Source organism: Camelus bactrianus, chromosome 2 (assembly GCF_048773025.1).
Source record: "Camelus bactrianus isolate YW-2024 breed Bactrian camel chromosome 2, ASM4877302v1, whole genome shotgun sequence".
NCBI classification, from domain to species: domain Eukaryota; kingdom Metazoa; phylum Chordata; class Mammalia; order Artiodactyla; family Camelidae; genus Camelus; species Camelus bactrianus.
In genome coordinates this window covers 84512451-84536695 of record NC_133540.1, presented here as the reverse complement: position 1 = coordinate 84536695, position 24245 = coordinate 84512451, and the positions used below count along the sequence as shown (strand labels likewise).

Sequence of the window (24245 nt, the reverse complement as noted above, 5' to 3'; positions counted from 1 at the left end):
TCCTTATAAATCTCATTGTGACTTGGGGAAATTATCAAATAAAATGCTTTGCTGTGAAAAAACTCAATATAAAAAACTAAATCTGATATGCTAGGTATGATTTATTCTCTTTATGAAAAAGAACCAAAGTTTTCTTTAAATAAATAAAGTATTTATATGCCATACATTCCACAAATGTCAAATGTTTATGAAAATCATCTTATTAGAGATTTTTAAGACTTTCTGAAAATTAGGGTAGAGAGAACCTCTCCCTACATTCATCTCCAGACTCCGTCCCCTTCACATCCTTCTCCCTTCTTCACTTTTGTATCCCATCCTTTCCCTCTGTAGTTGTACAAGCACAGCAGCTATGAGTGAGCCACAGTAAACATGGTTTCTTTGTAGGGTGTGCAATCATTAAACTGACTTTTAAATTGCAAAAGGGTACTTAAGAGTGTTGCATAATTTTAGTTTTTCCATTTTCTGCTTCCTTCCACAAAAGAAAAGATCAACTGTATTTTCCATGCTTGAACATTTTTTGATGTTTTACCTTTACAGATATTTAGCAACAAATTTATCATGACTGTTGTGGCACGTCTGCACTAGGCACATATACAAGGAGGTGGAGGAGGGCCTAATGTGCATTCTTAGTGTATAGTAAAAGGTGCAAGGACTCCTCGGAAGTTCCTGTTTTGTCCCTCTGCATCTTGCTCATGCTCATTCTCTCGTTTTGCTGAATTTGGAACCTAAAGCTCGGTTGGACTAGCTTTTCTTCTCTTCTTTCTTTCCTTTTTAATTCATTAAAAAAAATTTTTTTTTTGCCCTTTTGTTCTTCTCTTATTGGCTACTTTGATTCAGTTTCTTTGTTCTTATTGATATTGTTGGTTTGTTTTGTTTTATGTTTTAAACAACGAGAGGCAATAAATGACAAAAAACGTGCTGTTTTGGTTCACATAAGCCCTCTGCCAAGATTCATGAGGTTATATCTTGGGTATGCATATTTATTAATATAGATGGAATTCACAGCTACATAAAATCATCACCCAAATTAAAAATAAATGCATTTAATACTTATATTTTATGTTGTACAACATCAATCATTAAGAAATTAGAGGAAAACAAGATTTAGAGTCATGAGCTGTCACATTTTATGCTAAAAATGATAAAAATAATTTAGCCTCAACTTTTTGAGGGCTACTCAGATACTTGTGAAGTATTGAATAATGCTAAACATTGTTAATACACTTAAATCCGATAATTTACACATTTCTAGAGCAATATGCTTTCCTGTTGCAAATTAAACCATAGTGTCTTAGTTTTCCCTTGAAGTATATAGGGCTTGTGCTTTAACTCAGCAAGTACCTACCTTCTTCAATATGATAAAGATATAGGGCAGTTTATATGCATTCACACAATAAAATATTGAAAATGGAAAACTAATACCCAAGAAAAATTCAGTTTCCAAGGATTCATGGCACAAGATTATCTTAAAGGTAGAATACAAATTGGACTCTGAGTTTTCTCACAGATATTGGTTAATTATATAATATAAAGTGCTTGTAAAATAAAAATGAACCTGTTTCTCAGGAGAGGCAAAACTGTTCCTATTAATAAATCTGAGAGATTGTTCCCCCCTGATGCTAACATAGCAAACAGAGTATGATATTGAGAGAGGTCCTCAACAGCAAACATACTGTTGTTACACTAACGAGCTTCCTAGGGCTCTTTTTGTGTAATCTTCATCAGAGGCTGATGTTCTGGCACTTTTACATAGTTGAATGAAAACAGTCTTATTGGTGGCCCAAATAATGATGGCCTCGCTTAATGGTAAGGCAGGGGCTGGTAACGGAGATTAGAGAAAATAAAGCAATTAAACCAGATGTCTAGAAAATCCTTTAGCCTTCAGTAAATCTTCCTAGAATTTTATTTCTTGTAACCTAGATTTTGATAAGAATCAGGCAGCAGAGGCTTGGAGGTTATGCTGTCTAATAAAGGAACTGAAATGGCGATGTCTAATGTCACTGGTTAAAGTTAGACCCAATTGCTTTAGCAATTAATTGAGTCAAGATTTATTCAGTCAAATGGCTTTTTTTTTTTTTAAACTTGTGACTCTAGCTCTAACACCTGCCTGACTAGAGGGCCTATTCACTCCCTTCACAGAGAAGATTCTGCAAATATACATTCAGTGTCATCAATTTGGGGGATTATGTTAGATGCTGTTGAGATTCAGAAGTCACTCTGAAGGGATCGTTGTTGAATGAAACTCCAGCCAAACCCACATAGAAATACAGAATTTGATCAGATTTATTTTTTAGTTCAATTGACATCTTACTCAACATCTCTTAATTTCCAGGTAGTAGAACAGTTGACATAAATAACTATAATAAAAGATTGACTATGGTAAGTGCCATAGAAATATAGATAAAATGCTGGGAGTCCAAAAAGAGTAAAAATTACTTCTGGCTTTAGAACAAGGGAAGACTTTATGGAAACCAATGGCATGGCTTCAGGGATATTTTAGCTACTTCTCACTCTTCGTAAACTCTATCCAAATGCATTCCAAATAATTAAGCTTCTTTATGTAAATAAAGAAATAATGCTTTTGTTTGACAAATACAGCTTTTGAGTCTGTTCTCCTCATTCCATTTTCTAACACTTCTCAACTACGTTGCCTTCTCCTGTGCCTCCTCTCTCGAAATTTTGAGGGTGTCATTGAAATTCTAACCAAAATTCAGGAAAGACATGAAAATCATACTCGTATAATAATACCTGTCCATTCTAATGAAAAAATGGAACTAGGCAATGAATTTTATTGACACATTGACAGAATAAATGCTGAAGGAAGCAACACAGTAAAATGACAATTCTCAAAATGTGTTTTTATGAACCTTAGTGAGCTAAGATGGAGTTGTTGTACTGCTAAAGTACAATTATAGTCTTTCTTGAATATTATATTTTACACTTATTCTCTCTCACATATACACACAACATTAATATAAAATTTTCTCAGTGTGTCTTCTAGGTATTCAAAACTAAACTAAATTTAATTAAACTAGCTTAATTCAAACTTAAACTAGAAATTTGAAACTTATTATTGCTTTTCTATGGTATGACCTAGTATAAGATTATAATCAATTTGCACAAAATAATGGATATTGAGTTAGCTCAGCTTCAATTATGTATTGCATTATTTGGCACATATTTCTTGGCCTTCTAAAAAAAGCTATCTAGCTCTCCTCTCCTTCCTTAATAGATTTGAGAATCACTACAGTAAAATGACATTTAAGTGTCACAATTAAAAATAGAATGTTTCCATAGCATAAGATTTTTTAGAATATCTAGCACAGAATTTTCAAGAAAAGGTTAGTAATTTTTGTTGGAATTCTTTTTAAAATGTCTTTTATATGATTTTCATTTTAAACTAAGTTGAACACGAATTAGTCTTTTCTTGGTGACTGCTGTTTGCTATTACAGACATGCAGAGACTGGAGCTTTACATTTGCTGTAGTGCTTTACAGTCTTACAAAGAGCATTTACAGACATTATCTCATCTGAAGCTCCCTGGACCCCACACCCCTTACCCTTGTTGGCCATTTACATTCTGATGCGGATTAGGAAACCATCTAACCTGGTTTATTAGAATTGGGTGTCAAATATAGCTGTGAGGACCCCTCCTAGTGAATAAGGAGGGTGGCCTTTGTAATAGCTGTTTCCATGCTCAGAAGCTATTTGGCTTAATTCTGGTTCTTGGCAGTGTTTAAGCTGAGTGATGTAGCTGGAAGAGTTGCCAGATGAGAGGGGACTTATGCAGCTGGCTTTTTAGCATAGATCATTGTTTTATAAATATCCCCTGAAAACTGATGTCAAAGGGATTTATGAAGATTTAATTAAAATATAATAAAATATTTACTACAATGTGCTTAATGCTGTAAATACACATAGTAAATATTTAAACAATTAATCTGTGCTAAATCTTGGAAAGTAGTTTGAGAAATACCATAAATAGTTTCTGTATTTTTACATGGGATCATAGAATGGTAAATGTGGAGGGCTTTGTGTCATAAAGGGAAATTTATGAAGTATTGTCTTGATACCGTACATCAGTTAAAGAACATTAAAGATGGATTAGAAGTGATTGCATCTGTTTAAACAGAATCCTTCAGCACCATATGTAATCTTGTGTGTGACATTTCTAAATATTTCCAAGTTATAATTTAAGAGTTGTAAATTTCTGGAAGCATTATAAATAATAGTAGTACTTAGAATGTCATGGTCTGAGACTTCTTAATTTTATATATATTGGGTTTTATTCCTTTCAGTCACTCCATTATATACTGTGAAATAAAACTATAGGGCTTGAAGGCAGGAGTGTGAGTTATTTAATATAATAAATAAAAATGCATGATCTTTGAGCTTCCAAAAATATTCATTGAATGCATGACTACCTAAATGAATATATTAGTGAATAAAAGAAACTTCACTACTTAACTGTTGGTACTGATGATTTTTTACATGGGACAGTCTCATCTAAAAGCATGAGTGCCTTTTTTTTTCTTTTAACTGAAGTGTAGTTGATTTACAATATTGTGTTAGTTTCAGCTGTACAGCAAAGTGATTCAGTTATATATATATATGTATTTTAAATTGCATTCCATTATTGGTTATTACGAGATATTGAATGTATTTCATTGTATGATACAGTAAATCCTTGTTGCTTATCTATTTTATGTATAGTAGTTTGTGTCTGTTAATCCCATTCTCCTAATTTGTCCCTCCTTCTGTTCCTCTCCCCTTTGGTAACCGTAAGTTTGTTTTTTAAGTCTGTGAGGCTGTTTCTGTTTTGTATATAGATTCATTTGTCTTATTTCTCATATAAGTTGATATCATACAGTATTTGTCTTTCTCTGTCTGACTTACTTCACTAAGCATAATATTCTCCAGGTCCATCCATGTTGCTGCAAATGACAGTATTTCATTCTTTTTTATGGCTGAGTAATATGCTATTGCATACATATAGCCCATCTTCTTAAGCCAATTTCCTGTTGATGGGCATTTGGATTGTAAAAAAATGCAATTACTTTAAAAAATAGTCACTCCATTTTTGGTAGCGACTGAGGGCAACATAGTGTGGTGGGAAGAGCAGCAGAAGAATCTACCTACAACGGCTCTGAATAGTCTAGGGTCTGGAATATATTTGGCTTTACCACTTGCTCTTTCCACTGCCTCTTCAGCCCTGCTACTCTAATTAGACTCTGTGTGTGTCTGGTTACCTCTCGCAGTCTTCACTCTATGTGTCTTCTTCACTGCAGTCACTTTTATTTTGATGAAACTCTTTCCTATTTAGATGCCCATGACATTCTACTCTGTTTTCCTCCCATCTCCCTGGCCATCCCTTTTCAGTTTCCTTCTAAGATGTTTTGTTTTCACTTGTCCATTTCTTACATTAATTTCCTCATCTACCCTTCCTCAAATATTAGGCACCTAGTTTGAGCCAAAAACTGTCTGGACCCTGGGATACAGCAGTGAGTTTGACAAAGTCTATGCTTGATAAAGTTTATGTTCCAAAAGGGTGACAGACAATCACATAGGTGATGCCTTGAAGTAAAAAAGGCTGGGATAGAGAGGGAAGGGGAGGCTAATTTATGTAAGTGGGGGTAGTGCCAGTGGGGCCAGGGACCATGTGGCTCCAGCAGAAAGAGCAAGGTATAAAGTATTAGGAGAAGCCAGAAAAAGAGACAGTGTCAAGCCATGCAGGGCCTTGAAGGCCATGGTCTTCAGTTCAGATCTTAGGAATTTCCTATGTAGTAATAGTCTAAGATTCTGGAAGTATTTCTCAAGATTCTCTATAGGCTCTTCCTCAAATCTCTTTGTGAATTTTTTTTCTGTATTTTATTTTTTTCAAGAATTTTAGCTATTGCCTCTGAGAAGACGCATTGTTGGCTGTGGCAGTTTTTCTGAATAACAATTCTGCATTTCTCCACTGCGTGTTGGGCATTTTCACCACCACCTCAAGTGAACATGCTTAAAACTAAACTAATTTTCTCTCTGCCTTTCTAATCAGCTTTCCATTTTAGCTTTTCTGTTTCTGTGAATGAAAGTATTCGTTTCCTAGTCACTCAACTTCAAAATTTAGGGGTGATTTTGGATCGCACCTTCCTCTCTTCCTTTTTCTTTTCTTCTCATTTTGTCATTCAGCAAATATTTATTGAGCATCTAGTTTGTGCCAGGCACTGTTTTAGGCACTTGGAATACACAGTGAACAGAGTAGACTAAAAGTAATACCTGACCATCCCTATTCCCAGGAGACTGTTGGGACGTTGACAGTGAACAATGGACATGATAAATGGTTATGTTGGCTAGTGTGTTAGAAAGCAGTGTGTACAATGGGAAGGATGGAGCAGAGCGAGAGGGCTTGGAGGTGCTGGGTGGGGAAGCAGGTGCGTAGTCAGGGTGTGCGTCATGGGAAGTTAGGCAAGGACCAGAAGATATGAAAGAGTAAGGCATGTGGAATTCTGAGGAAGAAGATCCCACGAAAGGAAAGTGCAAGTGGAAAGTGCCTTTCTGGTTCAAAGGCCTTAATAAGGGCACTGTCTGGGATGTCGCGCATCATCGAGGAGCCCTCTGTGGCTGAAGTGGAACCAGCAAGGGCGCGAGTAAAGAGACGAGGCCCTAGAGGTAGAGGTGCTGAGAGCAGGGGAGGCTGAGTGACCTACCTAAGAACTTTGGTTATTCTAAAGCATGGAAGGGGAGCTCTTGGCAGCTTTAAATGTAAGCAGAGAAGCTTACATTTTAAAAGGCACCAAGTATTTATTTTTGCCTGTAATCACTCTTGAATTCATTCTTTTTTCTCTTTTTCTCTTGCCATTACATCCTCTGCTACCTGAACTTTATTTTAGCCTCGTGCTTGCTTATTTTCTGGACTTTCTTCCACTTGGAACATAATCATCAGAGAAATCTTTTAAACACTGCCTTGTTTTAGTCCATCTGGTCAACCATAGTTGTTGCTGCTGGTCTCCATTCTTCATTAAAATTCAGACGCAAGGTGACACAAGTCCTCCATGCCCTTATTTTCCAGAACTGCCCTGTGCAGACTCTGCTCTGAATGAATTGGTTACCCACTGTCCTCAAGCGTATCTTGGGCTTTTGCACTGGACAGCCTTTGCTCAAGCCTGAGCTGTCTCACGTCTAATGCCTCCTCTCACACCACCAGCATGGCAGTCCTCCCACCTTTTGAAGATCATCACAGCCTCTAAAAATGCTTCTCCTTCCACCCCTTACCACTTATTCATGTCATTTTTCATCAAATATGTATTGAAGGCATATTTTATGCAGCGATTGTGCTGGCACTTAAGGAGACAAAGGGGAGTGAAGAGACACTAGTCCTTCTCAGGACCTGACAGTGCCAGGGGGAGACAGAATAATAAAGGTAACATTTAGGTAAAGCAACCTGGGACTTGTGTTAAGGGCCATGAGAGAAAACACATTGCTCCGAGTCAGAATGATTGGTTAAGATGGGCCCTAATTCAGATGGGAGCACCTAATCTATGTGGGAATGAGGAAGTCAGAGGATCATTTCTAAGGAAACGATACATATGCTAAGACCTGGAGAATAAAAAATTGCCAGCTAGGGGAAGTGTGGCATGGTGGAGAAGGAGCCTTCTAAGCAGAGCCATTGGCATTTCAAAAGCCTGGGGCTGTAAAGAGCTTGGGACTATCAAAAGAAAATCAGAACTGAGCAAAGGCCCAGCGGTCTGGGGTGCTGTAAGTGCAGGGGGAGTGGCGAAGCTTGAGCATGACAGGCAGGGCAGGTGATGCAGGCCTTGAAGGCCATGGTGGAGGGTGTCACTTTAAGTGCAATGGGAAGCAACTGAAGTGTGGTAAGTGACGGAGTGACACCATCTTATTGAGGTTGAGACTGCCATCTGTTCCTCAAAATCCATTTGTCTTTCTCCCTGGGCACACAGCCAGATTCCATTTCCTGGCTGTCTTTGCAGTTGGCTATGAGCCAGCCTTGTGACTGTGCCCTCCCTGTGCAAGTAAGTGGTGGGGGTGGAAATGACCTGGACCAGCTCGTAGAAACCTCCCACGTGGGCTTCCTTGTGCTGTCGTTCCTTCTGACTGGGTGTCCTTGGGATCCCGTTTGGAGATGGCAGAGCCACTGTCAGCCTGGACACCTGCATGGCTGTGTGGAGCAGAGCTCTCCCCCAGCTGACTTAGAACCATGCTGAACTTTTATGTGAGCAAGAAAGAAGCACCTGATGTTTTGAGCTGTTATGTGTTCAGTCCATTTATTACCACATTCTAGTTTTTTGAAAATAGTGTGCTATGTGGAAATGTGAGACTGAACAATAGCAGTGGCCAAAGTGAAGTTCCTATAGGGACTAGAGTGATTTCAGTTGAAATAGATTTTAGATAATTTTGGATGGAGAATCAGCAGCTCCTGTGGACTGTTTGCTATGTGTGTTAAGCTTGTGGGGAAAGATGCTCACTTGATTTGATTTTCAACCAACTGCTTGCTTTCTAGACTTCCCATAACATACCTCACTGAATACCTTCAGGCATATATTTCATTTATTTGACTAGATTGCCCTCAACTGGAGGGTAAATGAACCATGTCTTTGAGAATGTTTTATTTTACTGAGATATCTAGTACAGGCTTTAGATAAAGTACTCTTTTCATTAAACTTTGCTTAAATTGATGAATAAGAGGGTAGGCTCTCAGATTTCCTGTCCATGGAGTTATTGGAGGTTATGTGACCCAGCTTTTGTCTTACCATTGATACTCCCTCAACCTCGCTTAAATTTCCATTGCCTTCTAAGAAGGAGGATTTGCTGTGTTAAATTTTACCTGTGGCCTGGTGGGGAAAGTAACATCACGGGGCCTGGGATTTGAATGTTTGCAATAGAAGATACGTAGAAAAGTTTAATAGCATGTGGGCTAATCCTTACTCCCTTCCCTATGACTTTCAAGTGTCCCCAGTAGCCATTGCCTGTTGCCCAGAAGTTTCTGGCTGCTTTGGTGACCACTGTTTCCACCCAGGGTTAGGCACTCATCTGGGAGAATCGTGATCTATAGGCAGTCTCATGACAGGAGGTAAAATTGTCATCCAGATGAGCAGTGATGAGGTCTGTAACTAAGGAAATGGCAGTGGAAAGAGAGGGATGAAAGAAGAATGCAAGAGACTTTACAGGACACGGTGCCTGAATAGATTTGGGGCAAAGAAAAGACTAGAAAAAAGATGAATACTGATAAACTTCAATATATAAACTTAGATATACAACAGACCTGTGTTTCCATGATAAAGCCAGTTAACACTGCCTCCCACCAACAGATGGCGTTAGTAATGAGGCTGGACAGTTAAGCCTTGGATGTGGTACTGCTAGTTAACTTGTTATATGTTTGCTGTGCTTATACTTAGCTTGGGTATGTTTTATGAGCATTATTAACCCATTCATGCCTGAGCAGGGCAAATAAGTGATGTTGAAAATTACTGGTAAAAAGAGATATGGAATATGACACTAATGCTAAAGAGATTAAAATGACAATTGAAAAGCATGAGAAAAATGTTGGAAATTTGACCAGATGAAAACACAACTCCAAATACTGGATTTATATGCCTTGGATGTGATACATATTTTCAAAATAATTATAATTTATTGGAGTTGTGTCTGGAAGATCAGCATTACTATGGAATGCCCACTAGCTCAGCGTTCTTTTTAATGAAGGCCAGAAGTTTGTTCAAGAGGGTAAAAACTAAACATTGTGAAGGAGCTGTAGTGGTGTTTCTTTGTAAGACATGATCACATAAGTTCAAGGGCTGTTTGCATATGCACAACATTTAGGTAGGTGTAGAAATGGCACATGGAGACACCATAGCTTCTAAGAATTCCCTGTGAGGCTTACCTAGGGGAAGAAAGGGACAGAGTGTATCTGGTGGGAGAAATCAGATTGAAAATGAGGGGCCAGGTTCAAATGCATCACAAAAGCTATAGTTGTAGGCACATTTGCTAAAAACAAGTGCTGTTTGGCAAAACATACCTACCTTCCACGTCTGTGCTGCTTGACACAGAACAGTAGAGCCATTAGATCAATGGTTAGAAGGGGTGGGAATCACTCCCCCCTCCCCCGTTGCCTGTGTACTGTGAGGGCCAGTGACCTTATATTTGAAAATATAGAATAAGGGCCTCAGAAGAAAATATGCCTTGGGTGTGATACATATTTTCAAAATAACTACAATTCTACATTAATACATTATTTCTTCAATTCTATTTTCAAAAAGTGTACTGCTGTTTAAATGAATATCACGTATTAATATATGACCTTTACACTAGGAATATGAGCTATAACTATTTGACTGCAATGTGGACTTGATACTTAAGGAAGAATGAATTTCAGACAAAGTCATCATTTCATTTCTCTTTACCTATAGTACTCAACAGTATAGTTCTGGTGTTTTCTAAATAAACAAAAGATGAAAGAGTCAGAAAAAACACTCAAGAGGTAGAAGGAAGGAATTGAATATAAAATAACATTTTCAATCAAAAGGATGAGGCTTGAGGAGGGAAAAAATATGTAAAATCATGAAATTAGATTAATACGGGACAAATGTGAATTAGTTCTTAAAATAAATACATATTAGAAATGTGAGGTTTCCAGTGAAACTTAAGAGGCTATTTAAAGACAGAAATAACCTTGTGTACTGAGTGTACCATGGAACTCATTCCTCTTACACTGTAGTGGGATAGCAGAGAGATGTAGATGAGTTTAAAAAACTACCTTGCCTTCATGGACAGCAGCTCCACAATGGGTTATTATGGGAAATTAGAGTTGTTTCTTGAATTTATGTGCCCCATAATATTTTTTAGAGATAAAATACCAAGCAGAACATATAAATGTAGTTCTTTTACAGTCTAATGGAATATATAGATTGTATGATTTTCTTATTCTTACCCTGTATGACATTCTTATTCTATCTTATGTGAATTTTTTATTCCTACCATATATGAATTTCTACTTTATCTGAGTAACTGATATTTAGTAGTCACTTAACCACTTTAAATTTACAACCAAAAGTGGAAAGAAAAACCACCAGTTTTCAAAAACTGTATTCTTGCCACTTAAAAGGGAACTTGTGAGCTAGAGATGATAGGTATTTCTCTTAAAATTAACACATTTTATGCTTTCTTTAGGCTGGAATGATAAAAAGTGATAATGATGAGTATTTCATTGAACCCTTGGAAAGAGGTAAGCAGATGGAAGAAGAAAAAGGAAGGATTCACGTTGTCTACAAGAGATCAGCAGTAGAACGGGCTCCCGTAGACATGTCCCAAGACTTCCACTACAGAGGTAGGCATCTTTGACAAGCCTTAATAATTAACTATGATTTTAAGACACTATGGCAAACACTCTCCCATCAATTAAGAGAATGTGATTGTCATGTGCTCTTCTATAATGTGGAGATAGTGAAAGAAGTTTATATCTATTAATCATGAAATATGGCTTGCCTTTTTTAAAATGCATGGAGGACTGTGTTATAGGCATTATTTTATTTCAGTGCTTTATTGTATCCCCAAATGTTTGTTACTTATGATCTCTTTTAAAGTTTCACATTAAAACGATCTTTTCTCTAACATGTTAAAATTTGAAAATATTTGTGTCTTTCAGAAGTATCTAAATTATGCATTATCAATATTATTTTAAAACTTTTAAAATGAGATATGGCAAAGAATTGTATTTTATAAGACCAGCATGATAGATACATTTGAAATTAAGAATGCTATTTGTCTATTTTGCAAAGCTTTTTACAATGTAGAAGAGACACATGAGTTGAACGATTCTGTCAAATTTTATTACAAGGTAGGCTGGACTGCTAAAGTCAAGTAAATTATGGCATATTAGATATTCCATTTTTGGGTTTTTTGTTTGTTTGTTTTAATGAAATCTGAAAGCAACTTGGCATTAGAGATGTTTTTATAAGTTGGGTATAGAAGTTCCCTTTATGGAGAAGAAAGGAAATTTGGAAATCTATGTTTTTTTTTTTTAAACCAAATCTCAAAAAGTCCATACAGTTGATCTTCGAACAGTGTTGGGGTTGGGGTAATAACCCTTCTTGTAGTAAAAAATCCAAGTATAATCTATAGTCTGCCTCTTAACATACACAAGCCCTCCATGCCTGAGGTTCTGTATCCACAGATTCAATTAACCCCGGATTCAACCAGCCATGGATCAGCGGATCATGTTTAGCATAGAAAAAAATTCATGTATAAATGGACTCGAGCAGTTCAAACCTGTGTTGCTTAATGGTCAACTGTACTTTCTTTTGCCCAGCCAACTTTCTGAATTAAAGGCAATGGAAATTTCCCTTAAGGAAATATCAGGGATACAAATAATCGTCTTAATTTAGTGGCCATCTGTCTTCTAAATTAATGGTGTCTTTTGAGAGTTGTTACCTGGTTATTAGTCTAATTTTCAGATGCCACCAGCTTCTCTTACTGTGTTGTACTAACAGGATAGTACAGTTTAAAATAAATTTAAAATTAATATTGCCTGAAAAGTTTTTGAAAAATTTCTGATTTGAAACAACAGGATTATATTAATAGATGCAGAGGTATGAAACGTGTGCCTATCCCAGAGGGTCACTGTGGTGTAATAGAATGAAAACACACTTTGCCGTTAGATAGACCGGTGTGAGTGACAGCTTTACAACCTCAAGTTGTTCTGTTACCTTAGATTAGTAGTTAACCTTTTTGAGCTTTCTTTCCTCTATCTGTGACTAGAGAATAAAAATACACTGCACAATTGTAATCAGAATTAGAAATAATATATGCAAATTGCTGAAGGTAGCCCTCAACAATAAAAGGTGCCTAGTTAATGCTAGCTGGTATTATTGTTATTATTCATATTAATTATTTTGTGCAAAAGATTTGTATGTTAGGAGTTTTGTTAAAGTTGAATAGTTAGATATTGCCTGCCCTCATGTTGTGAATATATTACCATTAATTCTCATTTATAAATATTTCATGTTTTAAAAATGTCACTCTAAATCAGAAGACTGATTAGATCAAAGGATAGTAAGATACAGTACTTTTCCTATAGTCTTGATTGTTATGTGTTAATAATGTCTAATACCTCTTTTGAGGAAATGGTCAAACGTCTTTTAGGAAAGCATAGCCCGCATGTTATGGAATGGTCTTGGAGGACTGGAAATCAGGTCAGTCTCTATGACTGTCCTTCCATTCACTCCACCTGTCCTAGTCTAGTTTCACCAAACTACCCTACTGCTCCATTTCAATCTCTGAAAGTATTTCTATAAATATCAGTAGCCTGGTATTAATAGGGGAGAAGATTAATTTTTTCTTGAAATAAGAAAATTGCAAAAACTATTGTTTAATATCTATTATATTTTAGGTGCTAGACTAGGGGAAATAATTTAGAAGTCAAGGTATATAAATTTAAGAGAATAGGATGGAATTAAGATAATTTGGCACATTACTTTAGGAAATTATTAAAAATATAAATTCCAGTAACATCAATACCAATATATTCAGGTTATATGTGTAATAATTTTAAAGAATGCAGACTCTGAAGGCTGTTTGAGTTTTTCAATTGCAAATAGATTACTTTATAGTAGAGGTAGGTCACAACCTGGAGTAATATATTTTGGAAAGGTTTTCAACAGTCATGGGTCAAAGCAAAAGGGGTTCCTTTGTTAATTCTCAGTTACTTTAAAACTTGAACCAAAATGGAACCATTCAGTTCTCTTAGAATATTCCATGTAAACTCTAGTATGAGGTTAACAATTTTTATTTCCTTACTTATGCAGTTCTGATAGAATTGATTTTCTGGTGATATCAATTTACCTCTTTTAGAGAGTCTTAAATTATAACTATGTATTTTAAAAGATTTTAAAAGTGTAAATATCTTCCTAAGGTAAAAAGAGATTCAGATTCAGAACTTGAAATACCATACAATAACTTTTAGATTCTTCTTTTAACTTCTTGGTTACAGGACTGTGAGCCAAGCTTTTCCATGGACTAACCATTTTCCAAGTAGTTAAAGTTAAGAATATATTTCTATAATTTATTCCATCATTCTAAAATGTAGAATTAACTAGATCTAGGATTAGAAAGGTACATTGATTTATAAATTAAAACTGCAGCACCATATGAAATAGTGCTTCTTTATCGGGATCAACATAGGTTATTATTTGAGGAGACATGAGGTCTCTCTTCAGAGTTATAGGAAGAGGAATAAAATACATAAGATTAGACTTTGTTAGAAAGAGAGATATTTGAGAGTCATGGTCTTCATAAATTTCTCTGCCAGAAAGTCATCAGGAGGAGTTTTAACAATAATCAAAGGCACTTATAACCCCACAGTTTCATCAGCAGAGTCCCTGTAAATCAGTGCTCTGCTGTATTTTGTTAGTTGTCACAGTGATTGCCTCATCACATTTCTTGTTTTGTCAGCTTAGCAATTCAGAACTGTCATTCATTTGAGGTCTATAATTTGTTGCAAGTGCTCTAAATTAAAGCCAATTATGATCTGAACTAGGTGAGATGGAGAGAAGGGCCAAACTGATTGAGACTGATGTAAAACTGACAGGGTTGTTTGATGGAGTAGATATTGGTGGGAGAGAAAGAATAATCAAGGCTGACTCAGATTCCTAATTTGGAAGACTAGAGAATTTGAATATTTCAAATGGGAAGTAGAAATAGTCTTGATGAAAGATGACAAGTGGGTATAATTTTGGATATATTAAGTTAAAAGAGCCAATGGACAGCAAATGAACTAAAAAATGCATAACATATTTTCATACTTATGTCCCCAAGTCACTGCAAAGAATGTCCTTATATACCTGTCGTAGTAGGGATGTTTAGAGGTTATCTGGGGAGTCAGGTGCCAGCTATTGTCTCATGGATGCCTTCTACTCTCTCATTCCCAACTCTGTATCCGTGAGAATCAGAAATTGAACATTGCACAAGTTTGGGAGCACATGAAATATGTTTGCTACCTATCACTATAGGAGAGAAGGCATTATATCCTTAAAAAAATAAAAATAAAACAAAAATTGTTCTTCTACCATACTTAAGAACCCTAAGTTAATCCACTTGACTGAATGCAAACATCTATTTTGATTCCTGATCTTTAAAAATATTTAGCTAGGTTTCCAATAAAAGTCACAGCTTTGAACCTGTTGAGATTATGTATTACATAATATAATTCAACAACAACAAAAAAGCCTCAACCATTCCCATATATTGTACAGATTTTCTTTCCTTGACTCTTAGTAGGAAGTTATATTGTTTTTGAAATGTGGAAACATATTAAATAGCTGTTTAAAAATATATTGAACTTGTAAAATTACAGATACAGTGCTCTGCCATAGAATTACTCTTTTAAGAATAAGACCTAAAGCAGTTTTACATTTGGCAATATAAATAATCTCTTCCAGTGCAGAACTGGCAGGTATTCATAACACATAGCACTGCCAGGTTCTGGCAAAGGAACACCATCCTTTTCATTAAGCAACAAATATAAACTTGGCATGCTTATGATAAAGAAACTTGTCTGCTTCGTCATGGGGAAGAATTGAATTTAGTTCTTTTTCTGATTTCTGCTTTGGGAGTATGGAAACCACTTCCATTCTGGCATCTTTAGGTTGGACAAAATTATTTTATATTTTACTGATTTGAAATATTACTTGGTAACAACATAGCTAATAAACTATTAAAGGGTCCTAAAGTTCACCTCCGCTGTTGAATCAGTCATCTATCTAAACTCAGATAAAAACCAAAATATACTTCTGACCATCTCTGAAGAATGTCTACATTATCATCAACAAGAAGTTTGCTGTAGGCAGTCTCTTTTGGGGGCAGGGAGGGGTCTGTGCTTGTATGACATCATGCAGCTTTTCATATTTTTTTATTTAATCCCTAGGCCCTTAGGCTTCTCCCTTCAAATTACAAACTATTCATTCACCAAAAGCTTTGTGTTAAAGTAATTTTTGTAATTACTTCCTACCAGTGGGAAACAAGGAATAGTAAGCCTTTATCTCCTAGCTTCCTTTCAGGATTTTCATTTTCCTGCACGAACCCAAGTGCTTGTGTTGCTGGTGTGGTTGTCATGGTGCTGTGAAGGAGTGTCTTTGTCCCAGGTGGGAAACATGTACAAGTCAGAAATGATTTGGGAGTTGCTCCTGGTTGCCAGGGAATGAAGCCATGAAGCAAAATTAGAATAATGGGAAGACTATTCCTTACTTTACTGACACTAGGAACTTCCTAGGCACAGAGTCCTTCCCTGAATCTGTAGACACATCAGCAGGTACTATAATCCTTTGTATTTGAAAGTTCTCATGACCTATGCCCCAATCAAAGAGAAACATGGGTGGGCATTGTAACCCACAAAAAAAAATCCAAGAGAGATTAATTTTAGCAGATGTTTTCTTATTAAATGAAGCTTGAAACATAACATTACTAAATCATTAAGATCTGTCAAATAGCAAAATTCTTCTAGGTGGGTGTTAAATGATAAATGTTTCACAGCGGCGTAGTTTAGTTATGTAATCTAAAGGTCAGCTATTTGTCAAGGCTACTACCATTGGATTCATATGGAAATACCAATCATATTTATGGAATTCCTTTTCAGGTTGGTTTTGTATATTTCATCATCTTGGTATTTATAATAATTATAGACAAGGCAATTGAAACCTAAATTACTATATAAAATAATCAAGAAGCAGAGTGAAGCGTAAAGATCTTCAGATGTGAGACATAAAGGATAATGATACTTTATTTCCTTTATTAACATGTCTTACTGGGCCTGTTCTATCTCTTCATGGATAGATACAACAAAAGGAGTTTTTATACAAAGTAGAATTGAAGTGTTATAGAATGTAACTCCATATTTTTTAATGAATTTTTTTGTGTTTTTTAAATTAAAGTATAGTCAGTTTACAATATTGTGTCAGTTTATGGCGTACAGCATAATGCTTCAGTCATACATGAATATACATATATTCATTTTCATATTCTTTTTCACCATAAGCTTCTACAAGATATCAAATATAGTTCCCTGTGCTAAACAGTATAAACTTGTATATCTATTTTATATATACCAGTCAGTATCTGCAAATTTTGAACTCCCAATTTATTCCTTCCCACCCTCTTCCCCCCAGCCATAAGTTTGTTTTCTATGTCTGTGAGTCTGTTTCTGTTTTGTAAATAAGTTCATTTGTCTTTTTTTTTTTTAGATGCCACATATGAGTGACATCATATGGTATTTTTCTTTCTCTTCATGGCTTACTTCGCTTAGAATGACATTCTCCAGAGTCTTCTATGTTGCTGTAAATGGCATTATTTTATTATTTTTTATGTCTGAGTAGTATTCCATTGTATAAATATACCACATCTTCTTTATCCAGTCATCTGTCGAGAGACATTTAGATTGTTTCATGTCTTGGCTATTGTAAATAGTGCTGCTGTTAACATTGAGGTACAGGTATCTTTTTGAATTAAGGTTCCCTCTGGATATATGCCCAGGAGTGGGATTGCTGGATCATATGGTAAGTCTGTTTTTAGTCTTTTGAGGAATCTCCATACTGTTTTCCAAAATAGCTGCACCAAACTACATTCCCACCAACAGTATAGGAGGGTTCCCTTTTCTCCACAGCCTCTCCAGCATTTATTCTTTGTGGACTTTTGAAAGATGACCATTCTGACTGGTGTGTGGTGATACCTCATTGTAGTTTTGATTTGCATTTCTCTGATAATTAGCGATATTGAGCATTTTTTCATGTGCCTATTGGCCATTTGTATGTCTTGAATTGCTTATTTAGTTCTTCTGCCATTTTTTGGATCGGTTTTGCTTTTTTCTTATTAAGTAGTATGAGCTGTTTATATATTCTGGAAATTAAACCCTTGTCTGTCTCATCTTTTGCAAATGTTTTCTCCCATTCCGTAGGCTGTTGTTTTGTTTTGCTTATGGTTTCCTTTGCTCTGCAAAAGCTTGTAAGTTTAATTAGGTCCCATTTGTTTATTTTTGCTTTTATTCCTATTGCTTGGGTAGACTGCTGTAGGAGAACATTGCTGAGATATTTTTAATGAAGTATTGAATATAGAAATACACAAACTGTATTGGGAATTCAGAGTCGTTGGTTAACTATTTAGTTATTGGTACAGCATTAATGGAGAAAGAGAATTGTGAGGTTTCAGATATAATATCTGGGTGATTGAAGTGAAATCAAAAGTAGTTAATTTATCTTAGGGTTTAAAGCTAATTTAGATAACTTAGGTAAATGTTGATTCTTTTTTTTTAATATATATTTTTATTGAAGTTGAGTCAGTTTAGAATGTTGTGTCAATTTCTGTTATACAGCACAATATTTAAGGCATACATGGACATACATATATTTATTTTCATATGCTTTTTCACCATGAGTTACTATAAGATATTGAAAATAGTTCCTTGTGCTATACAGTATGAACTTGTTGTTTATCTATTTTGTATATTTTCATTAGTATCTGCAGATCTCAAACTCCCAATTTATCCCTTCCCACCCCCTTCCCCTACAGTAACCATAGGTTTGTTTTCTATGTCTGTGAGTCTGTTTCTGTTTTGTAAATAAGTTCATTTCTATTTGTTTTTAGATTCCACATATGAGTGATATCATATGGTATTTTTCTTTCTTTTTCTGGCTTACTTCACTTAGAATGACATTCTCCAGAGCCACCTATGTTGCTACAAATGGCATTATTTTATAATTTTTTTATGTCTGAGTAGTATTCCATTGTATAAATATACTACATCTTCTTTATCCAGTCATCTGTCAAGGGACACTTAGGCTGTTTCCATGTCTTGGCTATTGTAAATAGTGCTGCTATGAACATTGGGGTGCAAGTATCTTTTTGAATTAAGGTTCCCTCTGGATGTATGCCCGGAAGTGGGGTTGCTGGATCACATGGTAAGTCTAGTCTTTTGAGGACTCTGCATACTGTTTTCCAAAATAGCTGCACCAAACTACATTCCCACTAACAGTATAGGAGGGTTCCCTTTTCTCCGCACCCTCTCCAGCATTTATCATTTATGGACTTTTTAATGATGACCATTCTGACTGGTGTGAGGTGATATTGATTCTTCAATGATTGCCTGCTAGAAGTAACTATATCAATTACTGACTCATGAAAGAACAGTTCATACCAAGAAAAAACTTTTGTTTGTATTTAAAATGTGTTTGCTCTTTCTGAAGATAAAATATATCCAATTATCAAAATATACTCAATGTTTGGTTTTATTCATCCACTGCTTTTGCTTATGAGGGATAGACCCTATTTTTAGTAAAATACTAAGTACATTTTGACTCTGCCCATGCCAAGCGTGCCTGTTTAAACACCTTTTAAAGCCTGTGCTTATGTTCTTTACACGTGTGTCTTACAAACTTTCACATTAATAAGTGGGAAGGAAGCATTTGTGTAAGGACTTCATTTCTGGAGGTTAAGTAATCTTTGGCTTCATTGTTTCTGTTTCGAGCTAGTATGATTGATACTTTCAAAGAAGATGTTTTCTGTAAAGTTGATTTTATTTGTATTTATCATTGCTTATTTTCTAAATCATCAGTGATTAACTTTAAATATGAAATTTATTTATGAGGATCACTGCTATTTGCCTCTGATCATCTTCATTTGGTATTCTGCAAATAAGTATTGCTTATTTGTGTGGGGGCTCTTGCATCCCTGCAGAGGATTCAGGTGTGTTATTCTCAATCCTCTTTTTTTTTTTTTAATTGAAGTATAGTCAGTTTACAATGTGTTGTTCATTTCTGGTGTACAGCATAGTGATTAATTTACACCTATATATTGTTTTTCATTATAGGCCATTACAAGGTATTAAATGTCATTCCCTGTGCTATATAGTAGGACCTTGTTTATCTGATTTATATACTGTAGTGTGTATCTATATCCTCTCTTTATGGGATCTTTTTACCCCTGTCTCCCTGAGGGGCAACTTTCAGGCAGATGAAGTAGAGATTAGTAATATATGTTAAAGAGAAATGGAACAATGGGGGAAAATAAGTATAGAACAGAAAATAGTATTTTGATTTGAAAATTGTTTGAGATTAGATTATGAGGACTATGAACTGAAATGTAAGGGCTATACTCTGGCCAAAATAAACGCTTCTTTAATACATGGTTTTGCAAAGGAAGCTGAATACTTGTTCTTTCTAAATACCATAAATTGTATTCCAATTTTCATCTGTGATCCATCTAGTCTAAATATCTAAATTTAAAAATCCTTAATGGAAGTTCTTGAAGTTAAGACTTTGTATAGGATGGAAAGATTTATTTTAGGAATGACTGGAGCCATTTCAGTACATGATAATATAAAACTTACAGTAGATATGCAATTATACAGCATATTCCTATATCACTTCCCAGTACCTTACTACTTAGCTGGAAAAAAAAATCTTTGAAAAGAGGCATTGGTTCAAATTGGGTTTTGTTTTTGTTTCTGTTTTTCATCTTTCACAGCAGCTGTAACCACTTACATGCCATTCCACGTTAACTTGTTCTTTGATTCTGTGCTGAGATATTTGTTCATTATTTCAGAACTCTGATGAATAATACCAAGCATCCTAAGATTTTGTGTATATTCTTGTCCAAAGGACAGTCTTTAATTGTAAGTATTTTTAACACAATACCTGTGGAAGGCTTTATTTCTTTGGAGAGTGCTTTATACATTGCTGTGTGCTCTTTAAATGTTAAGAATAATGTCTGTGTGGTACTAAAACTTTTTGCACTCTAACTTCAGTCCTCTGTTTTAGCACGTTGGCAGGTTCTGTTTCCATGTTTTCAAGTTTTATCAGGTCTAACCTCAGGCACAAAGGGGATAAAAGCTGTGTCTAAGCCTCTTTGGGTGAGATGAATGAATGAGGAAAGCAGATCCTTTTAATGTCTTGTGCCCCAGCTAATAAAATGTCACTGAAGAGCCTTTTAGTAACAAGAAATTAAGATATTAGGACAGCCTTTTAATTTCTTCATTCCCAGTTTTGGTTGACATATATAGTTAAAGCCAATATAGAAATTTGATGCAAATAAACACTCTCCTTCCTCATTCGGTGGCCCTGGGCTTGGCTTTTGAGTCTAGAGGGAAGTTCTAGGGAAATCTCTGCTAGGTGTGCAGGTGCACCTGCCTATTTATGTTTAAAGGAGGCACAGTTAATTTAACCAGGTTGGATATGTTGTTTCTGTCTCTTCAACATCCTTCTCTGTTCTGTGATGACACAACATTTGAAAAGTCAGCAGAGGCATTTGTAGTTGTTACAGGGTTACTGTCATCTGAGTCCCCCTGGGCATTTTTTGAACACTGTCACTCAGTAGTACTCTTCCTCTTAAATTTATGGAAGGTGTGTTCTAACATCCTGTCATCTCAGACTTCTACAAGTTATTAATGAACATTTATGATATACACTGGGGTTATTTTAATAGATTTGAAATATATAAGCATTGATGTTGGACAAAATTATCTGAGTGGACAATACCACTCAGATTTTTATTCTTGAGTGAAATCCCAACTCTTTTGGACTTTTTATCTTTCCTAGTTAAATGGCCCAGTTATACTGAGCCTCAGACCTCAAGTCACAGTGTCCACAAGCCCTTCACTCCTCTCCATTTCTTCCTTTTGTGACCTTATGACAACTTTGATAAAGCAACTCAAATAACTTGAATTAACTTCAAGTTTTGTATCCCAAATAGAAATCAAGGAAATGGGAATCCAAGAATTTGCTCTAAGCAGTAGAAATTATGAAGCTGGATCTTCCTTTTATTACTAGAGTGGTGACTTTGGAGCACAAGTTAATTCTTTACAAATATTCATGGAGAAAAAAAAAGGCAGGAGAGAAAAAGAGTCCAGCTATCCTAAATGTAGATTGCATCACATTTTGACTTCGTGCAGAAGTTTTGCACGTTGACTGGTACATGGACGCCTCTGGCTGGCCAAGTGGCCCTCACCGGGCATGCCCTTGCCTGCGTGGCTGCTGCTAGCTCTGCTGGCCCTCACTGCCCGTTTTTCTCAACTTGAGTCCAGCCCTCTCTCACCGATGCAGCCGGACACCCTGAGTTCTGGCTAGGACACCTGTTTCCCCAGCCCATGTGGCCCACCTGCAGCTCCAGTTGTGGAACTGCAGTGATGCTGGTCAGCAGCCCTTTTCCACAGGTTCCCTAGGAAACTCAGATATTGCTGTTCTTACAGCACAGGAACCAAGGGGCATCGTGGCTTCCTTGGCTGCAGTTGGATTGACATGCTGGCAAATGATGTGTTCTCCTTCCCGAGTCCCCCAAGTAGAGCAGGCGAACAGGCTTTGGCCCTTGGAAGTCCTCAGAGATCAGTATGTTTTGGTACCATGTTCCTTCTCTTTTGAGACTAGGCCTTGAAGGGCACTGGGAAGAAATCGGAATCACTGTCTCCTCATTCCTATTTGTTTCCTCGTCCTAGAGGCAGTCCAAGATCAAAAGGGCCAAGCTTGCCTTTTTTCTTCCTCCAGTTAAATGTTTTTTCCTCACTGCTCTTAGCCTCACGATTAAGACTTATGATGGCCAGGACTTTGTCTCATAGGAGGAAAACATAAATGAAAACAAACAAAAAAGTAAAAACCCTCTGTATTCTGGTCACTAGACCTAACGTTGATATGTTTGTTATGTGAGAACTAAGAGGATTTAGAAAATCCCTTTTCTCTTAGCCTACAGATCTCTTTTATTTTGACAAAGCTTATTTGGACTCCAGAAGTTGAATGTTAAGTCTCTTTATATTTTTGATGCAACAATCCTAGTGTCCAGCAGCCTCTTTCCTTTCCCTTTCCAGCCTCCCAGCCAGTGCTTGGGGATGGTTAGTGAGTCATCTATGCACAAAGGCAGAGAAGAATGCTTTTATTTTCCAAATATCACCTCCATAGCACAAATTGCCGTATTTCTGTGGTTCACATTGTTGTAGTTCCGTGTTGTTGTAGTTGCAGAAACTACATATATGAAGAGGTTGTTGAATGGGCTCTTGTCAGAGTTGTATACCCTCTATCCTTTCATGTATGTAATTTGGGATGAAAAATGATAAGATGTCAAATGCAAAATGGCAAAAAAAAAAAGGTTAAAATGGACTAATGTCAGAAAAAATAAATTTTATCTTTATAACTCAAGTATACTTTACCTCATGATTTGTAATCTTAAATGTATCACAAATACGGTTTTGGTATCCTGAGTCACTAGGAGAATTTTGGAATTCTCAATTTTCCAGTGTCTATACGTCTAAATTTGGAGCCTTAATCCTCCTTGATGATTATTTTCTTTTTCCAACTAATATCTTGCAAATACAGAATTTTCTCCCAAATTCCCCAGTATTTTATTTGTGATTAAAAGAAGAAATCAAATTTATTCTCTGTGAATATAGACTCCTGAAGTTTTATTTATGACATGATTAAAACAAGAAGTGAGTTTTATGCAAGTCAGAGGATAGTAGTACTAATGCAGTCCTCATGAGCCCATTTACTTACTTTTGCAGATTCTTCTAACTTTTGGTCCAGAGATAGAATGATGGTGTTGAAAGTGACAGAGGTACCATGTCCAACCCTCCTTCAGTACAAATAGGGAGGTCATCTGTTTTAGTCTTCTTCAATTCTTGGCAATAACAAAGGAAAAATTAAGACCAGTCATGAAGTCCCTTACCTTAGGTCCCCAGCTCCAGTAACTAAAGCTGAAAAAGAACAACTTAAATGTGATAGACAGCATAAAAACTAAAGGGAAGGGGAGACCGTAAGTGCTCGGTGTTCAATCCATTGATAATATCCCTTATATTTCTAGGTATAGAGGCAAAATATGTGATTGTTTCCAAAAATATATTTTGATTGATGTAAGAACATCTTGCATAAAGAGAGGGTCACACACATTCTCTGTTCCACCCACTTTGCACACGTACTGTAACCCCACCTTAATGGCCATTCCTGTGAAAGGTATTTCATAGCCAAAAGAATACAGTCCAACTGTGTTAAATTTCTTAGAGTAGAGTTAGCCAAGGATATCCTGTAAAAACAGACTCAAACATTTGAATAGGATCTCTTGAGCCAGTTTTAAAATTAGATCTTCAAACTGGGTCTTTAGAACACTGAAGACATCAGAAAGTCTGAGAGGTGGCTTTTTTTGGATACAAGACTATCTAACATGTATCTTTTTTAACAATCCTTACTATTTCCTATCTCACTGAGAAGGGAAAAAAAGCTCACATT

The 24245-nt window shown here is 36.1% G+C and overlaps 1 protein-coding gene across 3 annotated transcripts in view; it reads left to right on the top strand.

Moving 5' to 3' along the window:
• Positions 1-24245, top strand: part of ADAMTS3 (ADAM metallopeptidase with thrombospondin type 1 motif 3) — a 240524-nt gene that overhangs the window by 97222 nt on the left and 119057 nt on the right. For all 3 annotated transcript variants that reach the window (XM_010969355.3, XM_045506173.2, XM_074344813.1), the window contains exon 4: positions 11170-11326. In XM_010969355.3, the coding sequence (XP_010967657.1) occupies positions 11170-11326 (157 nt within the window). The remainder of the gene's footprint in view (positions 1-11169; positions 11327-24245) is intronic.